The sequence below is a fragment of the Lagenorhynchus albirostris genome, chromosome 4, assembly GCF_949774975.1.
Source record: "Lagenorhynchus albirostris chromosome 4, mLagAlb1.1, whole genome shotgun sequence".
Lineage (NCBI taxonomy): Eukaryota > Metazoa > Chordata > Mammalia > Artiodactyla > Delphinidae > Lagenorhynchus > Lagenorhynchus albirostris.
In genome coordinates, this window is record NC_083098.1 from 50722455 (window position 1) to 50747717 (window position 25263).

The window sequence follows — 25263 nt, forward strand, 5'->3', positions numbered from 1 at the left end:
TAAGAAAAATGAAAAAGGGAAATGAACCAGTTGAGATTATTCCAAAATTGCTTTTGTTAAGAGGGAGGCATTTAGAAATATATATTATCATACGGGCCAATTTTCACCTCCTATTTCTTTTGACAACTGAGGGACCTGCTTAGCGAGCCAATATTCCTGCAGGCTTAGCTAAAGGAAATGGAAGAGGTTGGACAACTGGCAGCCATTTATCTAGGACCAAGAAAGGACCAACTAAAATTCCAAATCAGTGAGAACAGAGGGAGGTTAGGAATGCAAAGTAAACTCAAAAGAGCCTTCACATTCTTCAGCTGCTGAACAAGTAAAAAGCCACCCAAATTCTATCACCAATACCATGGCTTGCTCCTAAAATGAGTACAAGAGGTCAGCAGCTGCTCCAAAACTCGGGTGCTGATGACTGCCTTTCCCCAACAGCTTCTCTCTCCTCTACACCCCCACCCCCCGCCAACATGTCAGTGCGTTATTTGTTGGGAACTAAAGCTGGGAACTCCTTTTTGCATATACAGCCTCCGCTGATGCTAAGCCTCACCATCCAGGGGACAATGGAATGGAGCCTGGCACACACTGGCAAAGAACCTGGCTCCAAAGACAAGCATGAAAACGAAACTGCCCATAGAGACTTGGCACCTGTGTTTTAGTAAAGCTGATTGGAGCCATCTGGCTGCTTACCCTCATGAAAACTGGAAGGCTCACAGCATCCATTACTCATATTGGCAAATTCCAACATTTTGATTTGTTAGACCTCTGTGTACTTCTGTGCAGGAAGAGATACAAACTCTGTAACCTTTTCATACTGCTTTTCTTCTCTTCACAAATTTACTCCAAAGATAAAATTTTGAAAAGTTGTTCTTAAACATGAAGCCAAACTTTCTATGATTATAGATAGCATGGTAATGATATATTGTGTAAGCCTTTTCCAAATAATGCTTTCACTGTACCTCTTCTACACTTAAGCTACAAAATAAATAGCTTTGCTACTATCCTACATAGTCTCTTTTAAATCACTTTTGCCTGACTTCTGGCATAAACAAGGTAGAAACTGGTTCATATTATTGTGACTTGATGAGGAGACATAGCTCTAAAGATTTTCGGGTGATGGTTTCCAATAGCTAGACTGTAGAAAAAGGTGTTGTGAGGAGGATTTTGGGTTGGGGGGGTGGGAGTAATGATTCATCTTTCCCTTGAGAATCAACTTGTTCAAAACCATCAGTCCTAAATCTGTTCAAGTAAGGGTGTCCCTACTTGAATCAGGCAAATAAACCAAAAAGAAAAAAACACAAAAAAACCCTATCAAAAAAACATTTTCTTAGCAATCCTATTAAGAAGAAAACAAATTTTACTCGTGCTAAAAGTTTAGGACTCTTTCCGGATTGCAATGTTGTATGTTCAAATAGTTATTCAGCACCTACTATGCATTCCACACCATTATTTAGCCAAGAAATTTAACTCAGGAGTTTAGCAATATTTCTCCTGTAAACACATGACATGTTGCCTAGAAGTCTCCATTTAGAAAGCCAATAAAGACATCCGACTGCCATGTTTGGCATGGATTCCTGCCTAGGCACAGAATGACCTCAGAGCCCTTCAACAACACAGGGTTACACAAAGTAAGAGCTGTGGAATCACTGATGTGTGGGAAATAAATTATGGTTGAGGAAGTTCATTACCACTGTAGCTGAATATGAATATTGTTATCAAGGGCACTAGGTTCCCCCACTTCTCTATCTTGAGGAAAGTTATTTTACATTTCTGAGCTTCAGGTTTTTCATCTGCAGTTGGGGATAATGATATAGAAACATTAGAAACATCACAGGAAACAATGCCTGGTGTATAACAGGTGCTCAATTAATGGGAGGTATTATTGTTGTTGCTGCTACTACTACAACCATTGATGGAACGATACTTCCTTTGTTCAACATCCTGAAGGGTGCTGGAAAACATGAAAGACAGCAACCTTGGCTTAATTTAATGCAACTTTAATATCAAAATGTGATTTTTAAGAAATCAGGTTCATGAACCCCCAAAAAAATCTCCTTTTTGTCCTTTGTATTTATACTGAAACAGGGTTCAAGTAAAATGAGGCATGCTTTATCATTCTTGGAAGACTTTGATTTTCTTCCCCCTTTTTTCTTTTGGGAAGACACGGCAAAGAGTCCACAGAGCTCACATCTCATGTCTCTATTTTGCCTTCCCTCATCCCTCATGTTTTCTTGTCCTTCCCTCTCCTCTCCTCTCTATTTCTCTTTCATAGAGACCAGGGCAGGGAGTAGGATCTACACCTACCCTCCTGTCTGCTCTCACAGCAAGTCTGGGAAAAGCAAGACTTCACAAGGGCAGCTCTATCAAGGATCTCAAGCCTTGGCAGAAGATTTACTCGAGGCTGGCAGCAGAAAATCAGTTAAGGGCTCTTTTCCAGAGAAAGAAAGAAATGGAGAAGAGAATATTCATATGTGGTAAGATACGACGATGAGAATCATTCCATTCCTTTACTCCATCACAGACCGTGGTTATGTAAAACAGACTGGCAATTAGTAAAATTTTTAAATATGGTTATTTCATGGTAACATCCTGCTATACATGTATTATTTATTGATAGCTAAGAACTGTCATTGCTCAGACATACTAATCAATCTTTATACTCTAAGTTAAAAATATTATAAAGCCCATGAGTGGCACCTCCTTATGTATTATTTGGATTCTGTAAAGTTGATAATGAAAGTAGTGCTGTTTTAAAAATAAAACTCCAAGAATGTTTTCATATATGGAGTGGTGGGGGAAAAAAATTAAAAGACACAGAAAATGAGAAAATACAAAATAATGGTGGGGAATTGAAGCTCTGTCTTCAGTTTTAAATCTGAAAGGCACTAAATTTTCCCCTTAAAATATTTCTGAATAATAGCTGTTCCTTACAATGACATCTCACGTTATGATTATTAAATACTCACAAAGGTATCTCATTTACTCCTGGTTATATACATAGAATAAGACATTAGTACCCTTATTTTACAGATATAGAAACTGTGGCTCAAGGAGATAATGTAAATTGCTCAAATTCATACTGCTACTAAGTATTACTCCCAGATTAGAATGAAGCCTTTGGAAAAGATGGTGCCATGTCTTCAAGGAGAAGATTGTAAAGTAGGCCTTCAATATCAAAAACTAAATACTCACTTGTGTTATATCTCTTAAGACTGACTCTTCATTGCCATAAACAGCAGACTAGACTAGCAAATACTGCAAGGGCATGACCCTTGGAGAAAAAATGTATTATTGTTTATTTAAAGATCTGAACATTAAAAATCTTAGAAGATCAGTCACCTGTCTGGGGAAAGAAAAAAAAAAAGAATAGTATCTGATAGATGATTTAGAAATACTACAGTTATTAAGGAATACTTTTCTTCAGACATTTTTCTAGAAACTTTCCATGGATTGGTTCATTTAATCCAAGACTGAGAAGAGCTTGGTCATTCACTGAATTCTAGCCAGGACATTCATCTGTGCTGTGCAAATGAACGGAGAATTAGAGTTCTGAACAAAACAGATGGATGTGTGCTGCTGGTTTTTGAAAAGAGCTGGTTATACGCAGAAAGGCACCTGGGAAGATGACTCTCCTCTGAAGGTGATGTGAGCCTGTCAGCTGACCTATCTCAGAACTGGAGAAGCACAGTGACCTGCTTCTGGAACAGCATCTTTGAGAGAAGTCAGGGAAATGTCTGCCTTACCCACTGATTCAGGGAGCAGGTCTGAATTCAAGGGTATGGGGGGAAAGGGATATTGCAAAGTAGAATAACCAGCCAGAAACAATTGGGGTAAGCTGGAATCCAAAACACAGACAAAAGTTAAGAATGTCTAAAGTGACTGAGAAAGCTGCCAAACCTGGCGATGGTCCCAGCCAAATCCACCACATGTCAGTATCTAGGCAGCTTGATCTAATACCCAAACCAAATAGCTGGAATATGCCTAACCTCCAATCGGGTGCAAAGCAGCAAGAGCCTAGCTAATCCTACTTACATTTCAGTGGGACCTAGAATTACTACTAACGGAAAAAAAATGATTTCTTTTCATTATTTGTTCTACGTTGCTAACCACTATCTATGTTATTATAGGTAACAGCAATAGACTACACTTTTTAAAATACCTAAAGGTGTTGTGTGCTAATGTCAGAAACAGCAGTGTGGGAAAGAGTTAGGAAGCAGCATCCTGCCTGGCAGATAACACTGAATAGAGGAATCCGGGGAGAAAGTAAAGGGTGGGCAATAAATGGTGGGAGCAAGTGGACTGCATTTCTCATACCTGATAGACAAACAGAAACTGGTGAATTCAGATAAAATTTGGAGGTTCAATCAGGAGCAGGCCCTGAGCCCCCATAACTACAGAAGAGGCCAAAGTGCACCAGGAGAAAGCCTGGAGGAAGCAGCACGAGGCCCAGGAGCCAGCTGCCCTGGCTTGGAGCTGCCACCTTTTCCAAATCCTCATCCACCTGCTGCAGCGGCTTTAAGTCTTCGATTCTCAGTGTGGTTTAGGGTTTCCCTCAAAGCCAGCAAAGAGGAAAATCAATGATGGGGACAGACTATTCTGTAAGGGGGCTGTGATGAGAAAGGGCTTCTTCCTCTCCCATTGCTAATGAAACGGTATTGGTATCATTTATCAAAGGGCAGAGAAAATAAATCAGCACTATACCCATGAGATTCTTCCAAAATAGTTAAGTTACAGAGCAAATAGCATGCCAGAAAATACTCTTACTCAATATGAGATTTTTCTTCCTTACTTGTGTCTAAACTTATTACATATACTTTAGTATTATCTGTTGAGTGATTACTATGTACAGTTACCATTCTAAACATTTTACATTTATTATCTCATTTAATTTTCATTATCTCTGTTTTACAAACATAGAAACTGGGTACTAAATTACCTTTCCAGTTTTTTGCTGAAAAAACTAATGAATATTGGGATCATAAAATTGGATTGGGCAAAATGAAATTCATAGTCTAGATGCAGTTGGATAACTAAAGTCACTTCTCAGTAAAGGGCATCTGTACTCCCAGACCACGGAAGGAAAGGATTTTTATGGTAGTCTAGGGGGAAAAAATGAAGCCAGGAAAAGACCAGGGACAAATTCATAATGGCTTTGCCCAAATTTCCATAAAGGGAGTGAGAGCCGAATACTCGAATTATGGTTCTTGGTCCTTAAGTTGGGTATTACTCATCTTTTGTAAGATTAGACCATGCGTATCAAAAGTATCCATTTAAATGGTAAATTATACTTTTAAAAATCAGATAATCCTATAAAACATGACTTTTTAAAACAGAGTTATCAGGTAACCTTGTCAATTTATTGACTGAATACAGATTAGGTATAAACTTTACTTTCACTTTCTAATAAAACATAAACTAAATACATCTTATTTGATTTTTAAATACTACCAAGGAATGTTCCTAGGCTTCAATGTTATTCTTTCATAGTAAACTAAAATAATACAGAACTATTATCTAAGTATCTCTGACCAAATTATTAAGTAGAACCATATGAAATTGCCGATAGTCAACTTTATTTTACCCACAAAAATGGCAATTTCATATGGTTCAACCTAAAATAACAGTGAGAAAGAAAAAGAGAATAGCTAAACGAAAGTCTAACACCAGAGGAAATGAAAACTTCATTAATTTCTTCATGCAACACTAACTCCATAGAAATGCCTCAAGTAATATATTGAGAAAATATAGCACTTGCCTAAAATTTAGTACCTGGCAGACATGCCCACCAGAATTCACAGATGTCTTGGATAAGTGGCAATTTCACAATAATTAACACCTTGGAAGCTAGCCTGATTCTTCCCTGATTTATTAAAAATAAAAATGTTTTTCATTTCTTTTCAAAATCATTAAATCATCTGGAATCCAAAGCCACATCAAGACCCAAAAAATTAGAGTTAACCTTTGGCCATGGCTAGACAGTGGTGGGCTGTAGTGCATGGGCTGGTAAATGTTTGAAAACCAGCTCTCTGGTGGAAAAGTGTGTGTGTGTGTGTGTGTGTGTGTGTGTGTGTGTGTGTGTGTGTGTGTGTGTATGTGTAGTAAATTTTACTGCTATAAAAGATGTGCAGCACACGTACAAATAATAAATACACAATGCTCCACTGTAAACTGCCTACAGCCAGTTGATTCTCACAGAAAACTTTTGTTGATTTTTACCAAACTCTTCTATCAGTAGCCAACTTATGGTTTCAGCTGGCAAACAAGCATAGGTCCAACATCCATGTTGAACATCCATTATCATATATGTTAATGAGTAAGACAAAAGTGAAACAATGAAGATATATGTAAGTATGAGTGTACTGACTTCACTCAATCATCAATGATGTGGGTGACTCCTTCGCTAAATTGGATAATATCTTTTGAATACTGAAAGAATATTTCCTCAATTCTTTGTGTTATTCACATTTTAATAGCTGTTATGGACTGAATGTTTGTATTCTCCCAAAATTCATATATTGAAATCCTAACTCCCAATGTAATGGTATTAGGAGGTGGGGCTTTGGGTGCAGAGTCTTCATGAATGGAATTAGCACCCTTATAAGAAGAAACAGGAGAAAGATGATCGAGCTCTCTCTACCACGTGGAGATGGAATGAGAAGGTGACCATCTACAAACCAAGAAGAGGACCCTCACCAAGAACCACATATGCATTATCTTGATCTTGGACTTCCCAGCCTCTAGAACTATGAGAAATAAATGCTTGTGTTTAAGCATTTATACCAGTCTATGGTAACATGCTATAGGAGCCCAAGCTAAGATAATGGCTATAGACACTACCTACTTTTAAGTTAAATCTGCATTATTAGCATTTTCTCTATCCCTTTTTTAAGTCTAGAAACAATTGACAAAACAATATATCAAGTCCTGATTTGTAGAGTTTGCTGATTTCTATGGTGTAATACTACCATCGTAACTGAGTCCAAGCTTCCAATATGAAGTCCCTGAATACAGAGTTGGGAAGAAGTTTTCTACTTCCCACTATTTTGTAGCAGAACCCTATTTTGTAGCATTTTGACTACACAGACACAATAGATGTAACCTGAAGAGCATAGCCTATAGTAAAATGCAGTAAAATAAGTAGGAGATAATGAATTTTGAGTATTTATTACCATTGTTTTTAATAATATGATCTAACTGTATATGTTTATGTAATTTAATTTTTAATAGTAGCTGTGTTTTACAACCAGCCCTCAAAATTCCCGATAGCAATTGGCTCTTGTGAGTACCTAAGAGGTAGCACACTACTGGGGAATGAAAAAATTTCCAATTCTACAGTATGTCCATAGATTTCAGCTATTAATTGCATTGTTGCTATCATAACTAAGGCTGGCATCATCCTGAGTCTATTTTCTAAGGCTGTGATAGAAAACCAAGGTGACTTCAGTTTATCTAGGAGTTTACATGGGGGTATTAGAATCTAGCTTCAACTACAATCGATACATTATTCTGATTTATTAAAGTAGTAGCAAAAGTTCTATAATTTTTTATTTTAGAATTTTACTTTAAGAACATTTCTAACTGTATAAACTTTCAAGTTAAGAAAAAGTGCCTCTAGATAACCAAAAATTTCCCATCTGATACTTTATAATAATGTACCTTGGAGGCACATGAAACTCATTACTATAGAATCTCTTAGAGCCAAATCTTGCCTCTGGATATTTAAAAGGAGTTAGGTAACACAAATGCCAATAACATCTTTTAAAAGGCCTAATCATATTCCATGCTGTAGGGTGTAAGCTGAACAGCTGAAGAGTCAGAAAGAAAAAGAACTGCCTGCCCTTCCTACTTGCTTTCTGCCCAGCATCTATGGCATTTCACATGTGAGAAGGTGAGTGACAAATGCAATTTCAACTTTCCTCTGAAGTACAAAGATCTACTGATAGGATAAAAGATTGAACGACCGAGCAATATCAACTCATTAGTTGTATTCCATGTCCAAATGCTTTCCCCTAAAGCACAAGATTCTGGCTTCCAAGACCCATCTGTTCCTAATTTCTCCTCTGCCTATACTTCCGTGAAAATGAAGCGCACCCTCACACCACACTGGTAGAAGGCACCCTTGCTCTACAATATTCATTCCTCTTCTCGTCGCAAATACAGCAACATTTGAAAACAATGCACTTTCTTGCTTCTTTATAACTACCACCAACTTCGTGATAAAAAAAGTAAGTCTCCAAATCATAAAATTTCATTTTATGTGAGAAAGAGGATAATAAAGATATTAAAAAACAGACTTGTACTTTAAATGCCATAATTTTTAAAATGTGAGTTGTTTTTAAAATTATTTGTGACATCAGTTTTAACAAACTGTTTATCACATAACATTTCCAGCCATTAAACTCTTCAAAATGCTATTTAAAAAATAAATAAAACAAGAGATATACAAAAATCAAAACATTTCCAGTCAGCCTCAATATCCCAGGTAATGGTAGAACCATCAAAGTGTCACAGGAATGTTCTAGATTAGATTCTTCCTTTTGTGAATGTTTTTTATAAAGAACATTTTAATGTTAATTATTTATTTATAACCTGTTGTGCTTCAAAAAAACACTTACAGCAGCAATTAAATCAATATAAAAGTCGCTCAATAAAATTGAACTTTTCATTTGGTTCTGCTTAAGGACTAGACACTCATTAAAAAAACTACATAGAATGGTTCCAAAATATAGCAAAGTTTGCTAACAGTAAGCTCTCTCCCAGCCAACCATTAATTTTAATATTAAGTCAGAAAACCCGATTTCAGAAATGGAGTGGCTGAGTTAGAGTTCGGTTTATACACTTCACTTAGTCCACCTTTTCCATGACAACATGTTTTATGTTATTCTGAAAGTGCAGCTGAGAACAATGAATTAGAAGCTCCCTTATCTACTCATTTCTCTTAATACTAAAATGACTGGGGGTGGAATGGGAGAGACCTAGTTTTTACCAGCCCAATGCTTAGCAACTCGTTCCCCACAACTTCATTTTCCATACCTCATGGAAATTAACTTCTCCCTTAGACTTGCACCAAATCATGAAATTTATTCGAAACAAAGACAATGATACAGAGGATAGACGCTCTGCAAGAAACTCTGGTAAATGCAAGAGAGTATAAATAAAACACAGTGCCTTTCCTATTGCTATATAATGGGATTAATATCCTACCTTGAATAATTATTCTCACATCTAACTATCAGTATCATATAACAAAAGAGTAGATTGGTCTTTTAAGCAGTAAAAGTAATACTGAACCTTACTTTTATGAATGATCATTTACAGGCTGGACACCAACTCATGTACCAAGCAAACACTTCATGATACGCGATGTCAGAGTATCATATCTTAGTCTATCCTCCTAATTCTGACAAGCCACCATGTCAAAAGCACTTTCCTTGATGTACTCAATAATCTACAAGTTTGCTGATTCATTGGAAACATTCAGTTGTTTTATCATAGTGTTATCATAGCGTTATTACCAAACCCTCTCAGTCAATCAGAATAGATGTGTGTGGAACAAGCAAGCCATCTGCAGCCTACAGTAACTGCTGACATCTTTCCAACAGGACTGCAAACCTGCCCAATTGGATAAAAAGTGTCATTATGAAATGGCTGTGGCATATGAACTTGAGAAAAGAAGAAATAAGAAGAGGGATTTAAAAAAAAATAATAAAGGTGACAAGAGGTGGAATAAAGGTGAGTGAGGCAGGTAAGAGAGAGCAGCAGCCAGGCGGCCCCTGCATTACCATTATCAGGGTTGGTAAACATCCTACTTGCACTGGAGACTGTCTTCCCAATGTCAGCCAGGGATCGAAGGTTGGATTTCTTGGTTTGATGCCGGTGCTTCCGGAGCAAAGTATAGGTCACCTTATCCTTAAGGTCAGGTTTCAATAGGCCTGTCTCAATCTGATGGTCAACAATCATCTCTGATACAAAAACAAAGCAAAACAAAAGCAAAAAACGAAACTCAGTCACAAGACCACAAAGTTCATGTTTTACTGTAATTTTATGGATGTCATCCTCAAATTTAATATCAATATATTTATCTTCCAAATTTCTAACTTTCCACTGTCTGTGAAGGTAAAGATACAGAGTACAGTGCTATTGGCATTAAAGAGAGAGTTATAAATATTCTGGTATTAATTACATGTTTAGAGAGGAAGAACTGTCTTGTAATTTTTTTTCAATCCCAGTTAGTAGTGAATTCACATTAATCACATTCTTCTCTTAGTAACACAATAAGTAATTTATATTTTCCAATTGTTTTGTTTAAAAGTAAGATTAGAAAATTTCATGTACTCTTATCATAGCAACTGTGCCAGAAATATAAATGATATGAAAAAATCTTGAAGAGAATATGCAAAATTTAACATCACATTATTGATTTTTAAATCTGTTTTCCCAAATTCTTCTGTAATGTTATATTTTCTTTATAATAGGACAAAGTAAAGAAAAATAATACCATATCAGGTTATTTGAACACCAATTAATCCAATGAAAGAAAGATTAAAGTATAAAATTATGCCTCAGTCTTTTCTAAGAAGGGAGGTTTATTCTTCTTGTTTAGATCCAACTAAAGCCTTTCCAATATATTAGTCATTTTAAAGTATAACCTGATCAGAATTTCCTAGAAATTTTAATATATTAGTCTTACTAAAAAAAAAAATCACTAAAATTTCTATTAGCTCTAAGTCACTTTCTTACACTCTTTACAAAAATAAACTCAAAACAGGTTAAAGATGTAAAGGAAAGACCTGAAACCGTAAAACTCATGGCAAAAACATAGGCAGTACACTCTTTTGACATGTCTTAGCAATATTTTTTTAGCCCTGTCTCCTCAGGCAAAGGCAACAAAAGCAAAAATAAACAAATGGAACTACATCAAACTAAGAAGGTTTTGCACAGCAAAGGAAACTATCAACAAAACAAAAAGACAACCTATTGAATGGGAAAAGATATTTGAAAATGATACATCCAATAAGGGGTTAACATCTAAAATACATAAAGAACTCACACATCTCAATATCAAAAAAAAATCCAATTTTTAAGTGGGCAGAGGATCTGAATAGACATTTTTCCAAAGAAGACATACTGATGGCCAACAGACACACGAAAAGATGTTCAACATTACTAATCATCGGGGAAATGCAAATCAAAACCACAATGAGATATCACTTCACACCTGCCAGAATGGCTGTTATCAAGAAGACAACAAATACCAAGTGTTGGTGAGGATGTGGAGAAAAGGGAACCCTCCTGCACTGTGGGGAATGTCAATTGGTACAGCCACTGTGGAAAACAGTACCGGAGTTGCCTCAAAAGATTAAAAATAGAACCACCACACAATCCAGCAATTCCATTTCTAGGTGCTTAGCCAAAGAAAACAAAAACACTAATTCAAAAAGATATTATGCACCCCTATATTCATTGCAGCATTATTTACAATAGCCAAGATATGGAAGCAACCTAAGTTCCCACTGATAGATGAATGGATAAAGAAGATGTGATATATACATATGTGTGTGTGTGTGTGTGTGTGTGCGCGTGTGTGTGTGTGTAATTGAGTATTACTCAGCCATAAAAAAGATTAAAATCTTGCCTTTTGTAACAACATGGATGGATCTAGGGGGTATTACACTAAGTGAAATAAGTCAGAGAGAGAAAGACAAATACCAAATGATTTCACTTATGTGTGGAATCCACAAAACAAAATGAAGAAACAAACAAAACTGAAACAGGCCCAAAGATACAGAGAACAAACTAGTGGTTGCCAGAGGGGAGGAGGGGAGGTGGGTGGGTGAAATGGATGAAGGGGATTAAGGGGTATAAACTTCAGGTTATAAAATAAATAAGTCATGGGATGTAATACACAGCATAGGGAATATCATCAATAATATTGTAATAACTTTGTATGGTGACATAATTACTAGACATTGTGGTGATCAATTCATAATGTATAATAATGCCAATTCACTATGTTGTACACCTGAAACCAATATAATATTGTATATGTCAACTATACTTCAATAAAAAATAATAAAATAGTCTTAGAAAAATCTTTCCCAAAAAATTTCTATGAGCTCTTTTTTTCAGAATGGTTCTAAGTAGAAAGGATGACTGTGCTTCACAGAAATTGCTCCATGAGTGGGTCTGCTGAAGGATATGTTTTACTCTAACAGAAAACAAAAAGTCCTCTTTCTCACAAATCAGCATGTCTGCAGTATGACATAAGAGTCTCCTCTAACATCACATCACAGGTTGACATATCCACTGTCCAGAATGGAGCACAGGACAAAATATCACAGAATCTGTGCAAGATGCAATGGCAGGGGACTTCCCTGGTGGCACAGTGGTTAAGAATCTGCCTGCCAATGCAGGGGACACGGGTTCCAGCCCTGGTCCGGGAAGATCCCACATGCCACGGAGCAACTAAGCCCGTGTACCACAACTACTGAGCTCGTGTGCTGCAACTAGAGAAAGCCCAGGTGCAGCAATGAAGACCCAACGCAGCCAAAACTAACTAACTAACTAAATAATAATAATAAAAAAGATGCAATGGCAGGACAACACCTCACTGTCTGCAGATAGAGCTTTGTCCCTGGCAGAGAACTAGAACAATAGCCCCCAGGCCTACCTGTTCAGGCCCACCTGTTCAGGCACATGGCTGCATCAAAACACGTCAATATTTTCCTCTTGCTCAAACTCCTCCACATACAAAAGTGGAGAAGAGAACAAAAGCTCTTCTTTTGCAAAAGTCTGAAAGAAAATTGATGGATACTGATAGGATAACGGCATCTCCCAAACATTCCCATCTCTTCGTAAAGTGAAGTTACAGATGTTCAAGGGGCTTTGCTTGGGCATGACTGCACCTCTCATTAGTCCATCTTTTTAACAAGAAGTCATGGAACTGGTCTCACAGCCAGAAGCTGACGATTCACACAGTGTACAATCAACTACCTGGGAGCCAAGTAGAGGCTGAATCCAGGATTTTCCGTCACATGCCTTACACAGATGCTATAAATGTCACATAACACTGGACCACTTGGTAGAGAGCCTGGGCAAAGCAGGAAGAGTTTCTCCCATAGGAATGTTTTGGTTTGAGAGTGGCCTTTAGCTCTGAGTATTTTTAACTACACAAACCTTACTCAGTGAAACTCTCAGAACGGATTCTGTAATTATACTTAACCCTCTGTTCCACAGTGAAATAATTAAGTGCTACTGAATACAACCCGTCTATTTTCCCTTTAAGTCTTAATGAAAGTGGAAAGTCCATTTTACAGAAGAACCATAAAAATAAATAGCCCTGGCATATCTCCTGCAAGTGTTATCAAACTCCTACTCTAATTCCAGGGTTGTGGATTAAAGTGTTTCTTTATCTACCCTTCCTGGCAGGGCCTCCCTCTATTCTTGATCTCCCCTGTAATCTCAAACCAATGCATATATATGCACAGCCGGCCCTCTGTTACTAATGTCTGGAAATCACCAATTAGAACAGGTTACAACATCTGTGTGGCTTATGCCCTTCATTAGGTTTCCATAAAAATGGCCCACAGGGATCTCTTTACGCATAAACTACAAAACCCTTCAAGGAAAGTGGAGGCAGTAACATTTCACAGCTACACTAAAATTAAGCCTTCAGTGTTCAAAATCCCACAGACGTTACCCAATTGAGAGAGAAAGTGCCAGCTCAAGATGATCGCAGAGCCGAAAGGAATCTCGGGAAGCAGCAGGTTCAAGCTCTTGTTATACAGATGAGAAAAGAGCGCGAGAGGGGAGATGCTCACCGATACAGCCTAATTAAAGGCAACCCCCCACCACCAATTAAACCAGGTTTTCTGGTTCACTGTTTAGATCTTTTTCCGTATCACATGATATTTTTCTTTCTTTAAGAAGGAAACTCTAGACCAAAAAAAAAAAAAACTTGAAGAGAAGATGGTCATGCAACCCCCCAAAAAGGTCAAAGGTAACATTCTTTTTTTTTTAAACATCTTTATTGGAGTATAATTGCTTTACAATGGTGTGTTCATTTCTGCTGTATAACAAAGTGAATCAGCTATATGTATACATATATCCCCATTATCTCCTCCCTCTTGGGTCTCCCTCCCACCCCTCTAGGTGGTCACAAAGCACCAAGCTGATCTCCCTGTGCTATGCGGCCGCCTCCCACTTGCTATCTATTTTACATTTGGTAGTATATATAAGTCCATTCTTAAAAGAAACACAAAAGGCCCAAGAAATATTCAACTTCAAGACTAACAGACAATTTAAACAAATTTATACAAATTTCACCAATTTTATGTTAATCTATCAAAGTGGCAAAATTTAAAAGACCAGTCTCCAGTGACGTGAATGTTGTATGCAATAGACAAGGCCATATACTGATGATGACAGTAACAAACAGGACAACCTTTCTTGAAGGCCACTTGGCCAATACAAAACAAAGCCATTTAAAATGTTCAAACCCTTTGAATATTTCACCGTAAGAAATCTATAATCAGGATATAAGCAACTTCACAAAAGTATAACAAAAATGTTCATTTCTTTTCTTTACGATAAAAACTTGAAGGCAACTTAAATGCCCAACTATAGATTATTAACTATTTTGCAGCCATTAAAATGATGTTTATACTTATATTTAATAACATGGAAATATTCATATTATGTTTTTAAGTTAGAAAGGGCAGATTAGAGGGTTATAGTATGATCCCAGTTTGTAAAATAAATTTCATGTGTGTAAACAGAGATGTACCGAAAAACTGCTGGGAGGATAGCTCTGAAAGATGAGATTAGTGGTATTTTGACTTCTGCGTGTTATATTTTTCTGCATTACTAGAAATGAACATGTTTTAGTTTTGTGATAAAAAAATAAATATATTACCATTTTGAAAATATAAAAGGTGTTAAAAGCAAGAAACAACATGACTAATATATCTGCCAACATGCACAGCCCAGGAATGCCTTTAAATATAAAAATGAGAGAGCGCTCCAAAAATAGAGCTACATTTTCCTAATCCATTTCCCATCATAATAAAATACCTGAAATGGCTTATAATTGTTTTTTAACTAAGGAGGGGAGAGAAATTCTCATGTACTTGGCTTCATATGTGAATGATACTTTAAATGTAAAATTGTAAGATGACAGCAATAATAAAGTGATTAAAATAACCTATAAAAATGATGTTTTATCCTTTAAATAACACACATTTTCTATTAGGGTTCAGAAGGGGATCTTCATGAAGAAAACTAGGAGAGGTCCTGAGGAGAATCAGAATGAGGCTGAATTTTTACACAAGTGTGAGAAGTGACACCCGCTTAGGCAGCGGCCCACTGCTCACGGGCCCCCATGTGGCAGTGGCTTTGCACCTGCAAAGGGAGGGTGCCCCTCGGAGGCCACTGAGAAGGAGCAGCAAGTGGACTGCGAAAAAGGAAAGAAATGGTGCTATTGTTTGTTGGATATAATCACACTCATCATGATTTCTTTTTCTTCTTGTTTGTCGAAATAAAAGTCGGGTGAAGGGGAAATGCATCTTAAGACTTAGCTGCATGTAATTCTCAAGTCTGAATAACACCACCATTCAGGAAACAACAAATCCACTGCATCCTCTGCTAGAAAAAGATTTTTTAATAATCAAGTAATGACAGTAACTGAAGTTACCATGCCATTTTACCACTTGAAATCAGGGCAGTTTTTTTTCTTTCATTTTTTTTAACCTGCTGTAAGGATTTGACTCTTTCAGAGGATTTTTAAGTATTTCTTTTCAGCCACTTATACTCTCTCAAACATGTTCTTCTCCCCACTCCTCCAAATCTAGTCCATTTTTTTTTTAAATTTCTTTGTTTTGCTTGTGATGTGTGTTATTTGCCTCTGAATTGTTTCTCTGTGTTATCAGCTCCAGAATGACAGCACTGGCTCCCTGCCTGCTTGCCTCAGGGATGGTAGAGCAAACATAGTACTGAGTGATGACACCTCAAAGTGACCTAGTGGTGTCCAATTTTAAAATTTAATGACATTATTAAAGCAAACGTGTGGAGGTTAGAGAAAAAAAGCCACAGCTGATAATAAAAAGTAACAGAAAATTAAACTGAGAATGTAAAATGCTTGATGAACCTTTCTTAAATGTAGTAAATACCAGAACCTCTCTCTTTGGCCATTGGCTAACGAGGCTCCAGTGTAATGTGGGACTCTGTCTTCTACTACATGGAAAGGGTCAGTTAGTTACTGAAGACCAGAAATGCCTTAAGATGGCTATTTCTGGTGCTGAAGACCTCGAAGACAGTTTTACAGAAAAGTCCAAGTATATACTTCAACTTTAACGTTCATCACCCATCTTGACCAGCCAGCTCCAGGCACAGCAAAGAAGCTGTGAGGTTTTTTTCTAGCTCCATCTACTACACCTTTCAGAAGTTTTCCCCTGCTCATGAAGTCCCTGAGCATCTCTTGACGTGACTCAGTCTACACTCAGCCCCTGCTAGGTGACATGTAGAAAGATCTGGATAAACTCATTCATACTGGGATAGTCATCAAAGTAAGTACAATTACACCTGAGATCCTCATTCAATTCTAACGATGCCCTGAGAGGTCTACCTTCATCCACTTTTTACGGATGAGAAACAGACTGCGAATAAGTTAAGCAATGTGCCTTGTCTGTGGTCACACGTGCTAGTAGGGGTAGACTTTAATTAACCGCCATCCCCACTTTAAATCCACCATTATTTCTACAACACCACTCTGCATCTCATGGAATGAATATATATGACATCTGCCAAAGAGTATGTATATTTTAATAGAAAACAAACCCTGGGTTCAGTGAAATGAATCTCCAAACAGTGGAAGTTCAGGCAGTAACCATGGTCTACGGTAGGACTTTTTTTTTTCAATACAGGGAACTTCCCGATGACCCTTAAACCACAACACACAGATTGCGATCCATTGCCCAGTCACAAGTTTAATTCCCATTTTGCTTTGCACTTAGGCACTTCTGACTTCTCACTTCAGACATCTTTGCTCTAGATTAGTTCTTACAGCCTGAAAATTGCAAATCTCGCTCAGAAACTGGACTGATTTTTGCTAACCATGATACTTTTTGGGATAACAATCTCTCTTGCAGCTTTAACAAATGAAGAAAAGTCAGTGAAACAAACAGCCTGGAAAACCATTCGTTCCCTTTGCTTCTCTCTGTCTTCGTAGATGGGCTTCATCTTCCCTGCATACAATAATCCAACAGCTCTCCTCATATATCAGGTGTCCTTTTTCAGTCTCACCTGCCTTGTCAAATACAAAAAATTCTACGTAAAGCAGTATTTCCAACATTATCTTCTCACTACCTATGTGGACATGGATTTGTAACTTATCCCATTTACAAAGTGGTAGATTTGCAAACCTAATTTCAGGGCCTAGAATAGTGTCTGGCTCATTGTAGAAGGCCATGTACCACTGCTGAATAAATGCATAAACTACTTCATTCTGTCCACCCAGCATCTTCACATTAGTCTTTCTCCCTTCTCCACTTGTACCTTAAGCACTTCAGATGCAAGGAAAGCGTGGAGCTGCTTTGTAAATCTAACTAACAAGCTCTCTGAAGAAGAAACAGATGTGTATAGGTCAGCAAGATATATGCCTGATATGAGAACGGATCTTCTCTTTCAATACAAATACTATAGCCTTCCCGTTGTCCATAAAGACACAGATGCCATCGACAAGCCCTCTGCCTAAAGATATTCAAAGAAATTTCGAGATTACACAGGAATTTTACACTGGTCATCAGGGCCACGATCCACATCCTCTCCTCACAATCCCAAAGTAGGCCCACCGCAGACCCTTAAGAAAGTGCAGTCATGCAGTCACCGAGTTATGGAATTTTCCTAGGAATAATAAGCAGAGCCCCTGCACCTCTCCTTAAGGAACACATGATCTTTAGCACACCAACCTGAAGGATAATAAGGCAGCTTAGGCCAGTCTCTTGCTAGAAAATGAAAACAATAACCTCTCTTTGGAATGCAGCGACGTGTGCTCAAGGTGTTCAACATGGTGAGTTGACATTCACTACACAACACTAATTACAAAGATGCCAAAGCTGCTCTGCACCATGAGGTTCAGTGACTTGTCCAGGGTTGTACAAATGATGCTCGGCACCACCATCACCTGACTCAGTCATTAATCCATAACGTTCTGCTGGCTCCTTGCCTCACCCAATTTGCTCTACCTACAGCGAAAAGAGCTTGACTTTCACCTACAAAATCAGCCCAACTGAGGGACTAGACCTAGACCAGTTTCCTTCTTACAGAATATTCAAACTGTATTTTACAGATGACAAAACTGAGGCCCACAGAAGCTCAGCGCAATGTCTAAGGTCAAGGAGTTCTAGAAATCTAGTGTCCAGACTTCCAGTCTAGTATGACCAAGGACGAAGGGGGGGTGTTCTATTTAAAATATTAATCTTATGCTAATAAGTGGAGGAATGCAAATCTGTACATATAAACATGGTAATTTTTAATATAACATAAAAGTGAAAAGCATAAGAGAGAGGACTGAGAACCAAAACTGGATGGAAATACACCAAAATGTTAACAATGGCTATGTCCAGATGGAAGTATGATGGATGATTTTTAACTTTTTTCTCAATATTTGTATTTTCCAAATTTTTTGCAATAACCCTTACTAGTTTTATAATATAAAAAAGAGAGAGAATAAATATTATAGAATATTCAGCTCCGCTTACACTAGAAGTCATATGCATTGAAAGAGACTCATGGAGAGGTAGGTAGAGCAGAAAAAAATGATAGGAACTTAAGACAACATACTTACCCACCAACTGCGGGAGAGAAGAAGCCTCCCTGTCCAGCATGATGGATCCTTTCTCCATACATGTCCTCAGCTCAAATAAGCTATGAAGGGACAAGGTGGCCACGTGGGGCTTGCTCCATCTCTCCCCACCCTGTTCCACTTTTTCTTCAAACTTAATCCACCTAGAAACATGAGATTAGTGAAGAACCATTAAAAGTGTTCTCATCACCTCTGGAAATAGCAACACCAACCCCCCAGATCCACCCCCACCAGCACTTCCAAAATGTCTCCTTTTGTGGACTCTTAAAAGCTTATTCTATCATTAACTGCATTACCTTTATAAATACACCAAACAGACTCACTAGACCGCTCCTCCCCCTGACGTTAGAGAGAAAGAAAACAAACCAAAAGGAGCCAACGCCTCCTTGGTTTTATATCTGTCTATACGTAACCATGAAATCCTTAAGAATGACTACTGAACCAAATTTTTCAAATAATGTAGAAAAAATATGCATTTCAAATTCTCCATGTGGGTAGAGCCTACAGTGTGTAAAACAACCACCACTGTGAGAATTCTGTTGTGACTTCACAAGGCACGTTTATATAAGGTAAAATATCAGCATGAATCAATGCTGATCTTAAATATTTGAAAGTATGGTGCGTGAAGTGGTCAGACAAATGAAATTCCCCTTTCATGCTTCAAGAGTGCCAGCATGTGTTGCTGTATCTTACTTTAATACATCTCTCTCAGTTGACACGTTCCCCTCTCATTGAGATGCTAATAGCTTTATCCCTCATGTTTGGCTCCACATGTGTTTAAAAATACACAAGCTCAGGGAACAATGAATCTACTCTGATAACAACAGATCTCTTATTAACCTTAGTAATGGAACAAAAAACCCTCTCTTATAGTTTCTTCTTTCTAAGATTTGTAGACGTTTTGATAACTTAGCAATATATAGGAATGAAAAAAGTTTAATGGAAATAAGAGCGAAACACATTTGACAGTCTGTATCCCACATATTATACATACTGACTCTTCCTACACTGGTAAAGGAAAACAAGAAAGCATTATCATTTTTCTATTCATCAGGACCCAAAGAAAAATGCTGCTTTCTATCACTTCAAACCTCTGAAAGATACTGAACAAGAGGGGGTTAAAAATTGTTTTCCTACATTCTTCATGCAAAGGTTTAATGATTGAAAAATGTTTTCCTAGAAAAAGCTAAACACTCACCCAACTCATTAAAGATGAGAACAAAGGGCAGAGATCAGAGGAAGCTCTACATAAGGTATTATTTATAGACCGCTCACCACCCCCAGAGGAAGAAAAGAACACATTAGTAGAACCATGAGTGAAAATAGATCAACAGATCAGCCACAATGTCAAAGAAAATTCAGAATTTTAATCAAGCCCAACACTCATGTGATTCATAAGTACATGAGCCATATCCCAAAACTCCCTCTTCCCTCTCCCGGCCAGGAAACTTCCATGCTTCAATGGCAACCTTAGCCCCACCTTCACCCTCCACTTTAAGACCCTCCTCCTTTCCCCTGTATCCCAAAAAATGTAGGGAGTAGAGATTTTTACATGTTTTCCTCACATTAAAAAGCCAACACCAAAGAAGTTCTAAAACTTCAGAACTGGACCTTGTTTATTCTACAAAAGTGGTTGTGAAACATTCTGAGAGAAAGACCTTTAATATTCTTTTGTGTGTGTGTGTGTGTGTGTGTGTGTGTGTGTGTGTGAATTAGTAGTTCTTCACCTTGGTTGGTATTAGGACCACAGAAATAGAAGGAAGTGAGAGAAAAATGACAACTTTATATTACATTCTTATAGAATTCCATGGATTTGCCAAAACAATAAGAGGTAATTGGGTTATTTTGAGAGTAATCATTTTATGGAGTATATTACATTGGCTAACTTTAGGCATATTATCTTTTCAGGCTTACTCACAGAACCTCTAACCATGTTGACTGGGAGCTAGTATATGAATCATATTTACATCTGATGTTACAGTTTTTTGCTCAAGATGAGACTCTAGAAGATTCCATAGTATATGAAACCTAGTCAGGGTTACATATAATTATGTTATTGATAAAGAGTATAGTGACCTTGTTTTTATTCCTAGGAGTATTCTTATTAGCTGAGGGATAGAATCTTTAGTCACAGAATTTAAGTCCAAGATGAATGACAAGGGCCAGCTAGAAACTCAGTAAATGGGAGTGTTCTATACATACAGCCTTCACTTCCCTCTTCTCTTTCCTAAATGATAACCAGTTGCCCTTCTATCAGTCACCATCAATCTGTATGGCCAAATCCATTTTGTAAAAGAAAACTAAGCCTCACTTACATACAGTATGTGACAGTAGCTCTTCTCTGCTATCATCTTCAACTGTCCAAACAATATAAGTTTAATAAAATGTTCTTTAAGAAAAAAAGGAACAAAACCATTGCATTCTTCTGTGACCAATCTCCTCTCCACAGTTTATCTTAAATATGACTTTGAACAAGTTTTAAAAGTACCTTTAGAAATAATAAATCCCAACTAGCTTGGATTTAGGGAATAGTATTACTCACCCTCCTGGATTATACCAGCCAAGATTAGGTCAAGCTTTAACCATAATGGAATGGGAATGTAGTTTCAAAAAGCCAGTTCCTTAGAATCTACATTCCTAAGAGACAAGTATTGTCTCATAGTTCAGTTTAAGCATCTATTTCACTTTGAGTTCAGTAAATATTGTATGTTTAGATGATGTCATATCATAGTATAGCTAATTGCACAAGGTAACTCTGGGATAATGACTATTAAATTACTTTAAAATACATTGCTCTAATTGTTCAAGGAACTGACTGTACTTCCAATATACACTTTTACTCAGAAAGTAATGATTTGCCCACTTAAATAGATTGTTTGCAGGTAGTTTCATTCCAGAAACTACACATGCTATGTCTATCCTCCTCACATATCAAGGACAAATTTGGAAAAAACTGAAAACGACTCAGTTCAAATCAGAACCCATTAAAGAAAAGGCTAAGGCAAAGGTACCAAAGTTCAGGCTACTGGAGTGTCAATGAATTTGTAAAGGTGCTTTAGAACCATGTAATTACACTTTTTAAAAAAAGACATTTTTACTGTAAAATGTACTAAAAGCTACTATCTACCCTTCATAATAACTATGAATAACCATGTATTTGCAATAAGTTTCCTACTTTTCCTTTTGTCTCAGTACTTGACATGTTATAAGAAAATTAATTTCAGAAGCTGGCTTTTTAAATGCTGGCAATTACAAAACTGTTGTAACCTTGAAGGAAGAGTTTATTAGGTGAAGTTTATTTATTCCAAGGTCTTTGAAGAATAATGATAAAGTACACTGCAGTTTAACCCACTCTGAGTGACTGCCAACCAAACAGCATTTCACTCATTTGTTGAAGAAATAGAAAGTCCACTGGGAAACACTGAATTTTGCAACTTTCCAATCATATGATTAAATATACTTAAGAAAAGAAAAGACCTCTAACTTTAAAACATGCCAGTTTTACAGTGGAAAATAGACATGACCTTTGTCTTGGAATATAATCCAACTACGTAAAGCTATTTTAAAGCAATAATAAATTTCTTGCTAACTAGTAAGTGCCTCATCGCACATAAAAGAAGCCAACGCTAGTGTGCATCTGGGATAAATGATGTTTTTAAGGAGAATTCTTAAATATCTAGATCAACTGTGAAAGTTATTGCAAAACAGTGTAGTAAGCACATATAATTACATAGATGATTAAATTCCTTATTCTTCACTTTTTCTTACAGAAAAAGTAAACTTGGTCTAAAATGGAATTTTCCAGAGCCATCCAGTAGAGGAGAGATAGAGGGGTCAGGGTAGATTGGGAACAGAGAGGGCCCTATGCAAAGCCCCAGGGTAAGTACATGTGGCTGTGTTTGATGGCCAGGCCCCGAAGTCATGTTCTCCAGAGGGAGGCAGGGTCACTCGTGCTGTCCCACTAGAACTGAAACATCAGTACCCTTTTCCTTTGTTGGCTTGTTGGGTTTATTGAAACTTGTGATGTCTTTCCTTTTTACCCAGGTTTGGCCGTAAAATTTGAATCACAGGGAAGAGGGGAAGTGATCTTTAACATATATTCTTATAACAGTGATAAATTCCAACATGGCCCACCCGAATATTCGCTGAGGGAAAACTGAAAGCCAATAACCATGTTTACAGACATCACTGACTCAAAGGAATACAAGCGTTTGGAGTGGCAGTGATAGCCCTTCTTCCTGGCTTTGGGCCAACACCAAAGCTGGACCATGACTTATTCTTCTACCAGTCTTCTTCATGAATCCATTACCTAACGCCTAGCCGTCTAGAAATTGTTAATGAGAAGCATAGGCTCGTTCACTAATACCAAATATTCCATTATAACTACTGCTACACCACTGAATGTCAGTATTCCAATGACCTAACACTGAGGATACTCCTTTGAAAAAGAATATTCTCTGCATTCCACTGATTATATACATTTCTCAGGTCTGATCATTCTACTCTTGGGAGAGTCCATGAAAATTCAAAGTTCTGACTTTCAGGAAAGGGAACAGCAGGGAAAAGATGTGAAAAAAGAGGGTGGTGGAATTGACTTCAAACTTCATGTAAATAAAGATTTCCCTTGTTTATAGTTTTACATGACTACTGTGCTTTGTGAGACTTCAATGGGGATATTTTTCCTACCACTGAAAGCATTTTCCTTATTTTTTAAGACACACAGCTAACCTGAACTTCCTGAAGTAAGACTAAAACTGCAGTAATGCTGAGACTCAATGTATGATATTCTTGGTCAAAATCAAATCATTAGTCAACTGAAAAAAGTATAGAACGTGAAAAGGGAGAGTACTAAAGAGGGTACTATTGTGTTCTATGGGGCGTAGGCTCACAGTAGAAACTACACTGAGCTTGAGAAGTCTGGCAGGCTAGTTCTCTATGGAATAAAATAGTCCATTTAATTGGAGTTTTCACAAAAAGCAAATAATTCTCCATTTTATGTTAGCCGAAAGAATATTCATGCTGCATTTTCATATGTAAAATGAGCTCCTTCTAAGCACTAAACTTTTATTAGTCTGGTAGGTTTGAGAGCTTTTCATGGGGAAAAAAAGCCCTACCAGGTCTGGAAACTGGACATCATAAATGGCAGTCAGAAATTACTGCAAAAAACATTCAGAAGCAGAGTTACGTTGCAGGAAGTAAAAATCACTGTCAATTTGAATCATTTCTGGAGGCACAACCACCTCCAAACTTTCCAACAGAATTTAGGTAGAACAGTAAACTAGGAATCAAGGTTCTATTTCTCTATTCTTTCATTCTATAAGCATGTATTTCTCGATTGTGGACTGTGTGCCAGGTAGTTGTAGACACTAGGAATATAGTGGTGAACAAAACAACCAAAAATTCCTCCCCTCATGGAGCTTTAATTTTATTGGAAAGAGACAATAACAAGATATGTTAATATGCTAACTGCTGATAAGTGCCAACGACAAATAGAATGGAGGATGAGGGATAAGAAGGTTTGGGGAAAGTTTCTATTTTAGACAAGACAGTCACTGAGAAGGTCATATTTGAAAAAAGACCTGAAGGAGGTGAGGAAATGAGCCAGGGAGATGACTGTGGAGTACAGCAGGGAGAGCATTTCAAGTGCAAACCGCATTTGAACAGCAAGTACAAAGGCTCTGACACAGGAGTATGACCAGGCCAGTGAGGCTTGAGCAGAGTGAACCGGGGGAGAGAAGTAAGAGATGAGGTCAGAGATCATAGTGTATAGTTCATGAGGGAGGCAAGGGCAGGTTCAGGGAGATGGACTAATTAGGAAGCATTTGCAGTAATCTAGATGAGAAAGGATGGAGGCTTGGACCAGGGTTGTGGCAGCACTGAATGTGAGATATGGTGAGATTCTGAATATCTGAATAACATTGAGGGTAAGCTAAACAGGATGTGCCAGTGGGTCAAGTAAGGGGTGTAGAGAAAGACAGGAGTCAAGGAAGACTCCAATCTTTCTGGATTGAGCAACTAAAAAAATGGAGTTGTTCATTGTGGCGGGTAACTCTGTAGGAGGAGATCTGCGGTGGGTAGGTGAGAAGCTCAGTTTCTGACATGTTACTTCGAGATGCCTACTACCCAACCAAATATTTGTTTTCAGTCAAACAAGGCAAGAAGATTGGGCTAGAGATCTAAATACAGATGGCATCAGCATATTGATGAATTAGTTGGAAACATCAAACAAAGGTCCTCTCGTGGGCTTTATCAATGGTGCACTGGGTAACTTGGGTTTGTCATTGAGCTGTCCATTAGTCAGAAAGAGATGGATTATCACCGAACTCCAGCTTTGATCACGTAATATTTCTAAGAAAGTATTATATTTAGAACAGCAGATTCTAAGGCAATGAGTTCTCAACTAATCA

At 37.6% G+C, this 25263-nt stretch overlaps 1 protein-coding gene across 1 annotated transcript in view; it reads right to left on the reverse strand.

Moving 5' to 3' along the window:
• SLC4A4 (solute carrier family 4 member 4) overlaps positions 1-25263 on the reverse strand; it is a 347265-nt gene that overhangs the window by 178872 nt on the left and 143130 nt on the right. Inside the window, exons 5-6 of the mRNA XM_060148054.1 lie at positions 18839-18999; positions 9780-9959 (exon numbers count right to left, since the gene is read on the reverse strand). Coding sequence (XP_060004037.1) covers positions 9780-9959; positions 18839-18999 — 341 coding nt within the window. The remainder of the gene's footprint in view (positions 1-9779; positions 9960-18838; positions 19000-25263) is intronic.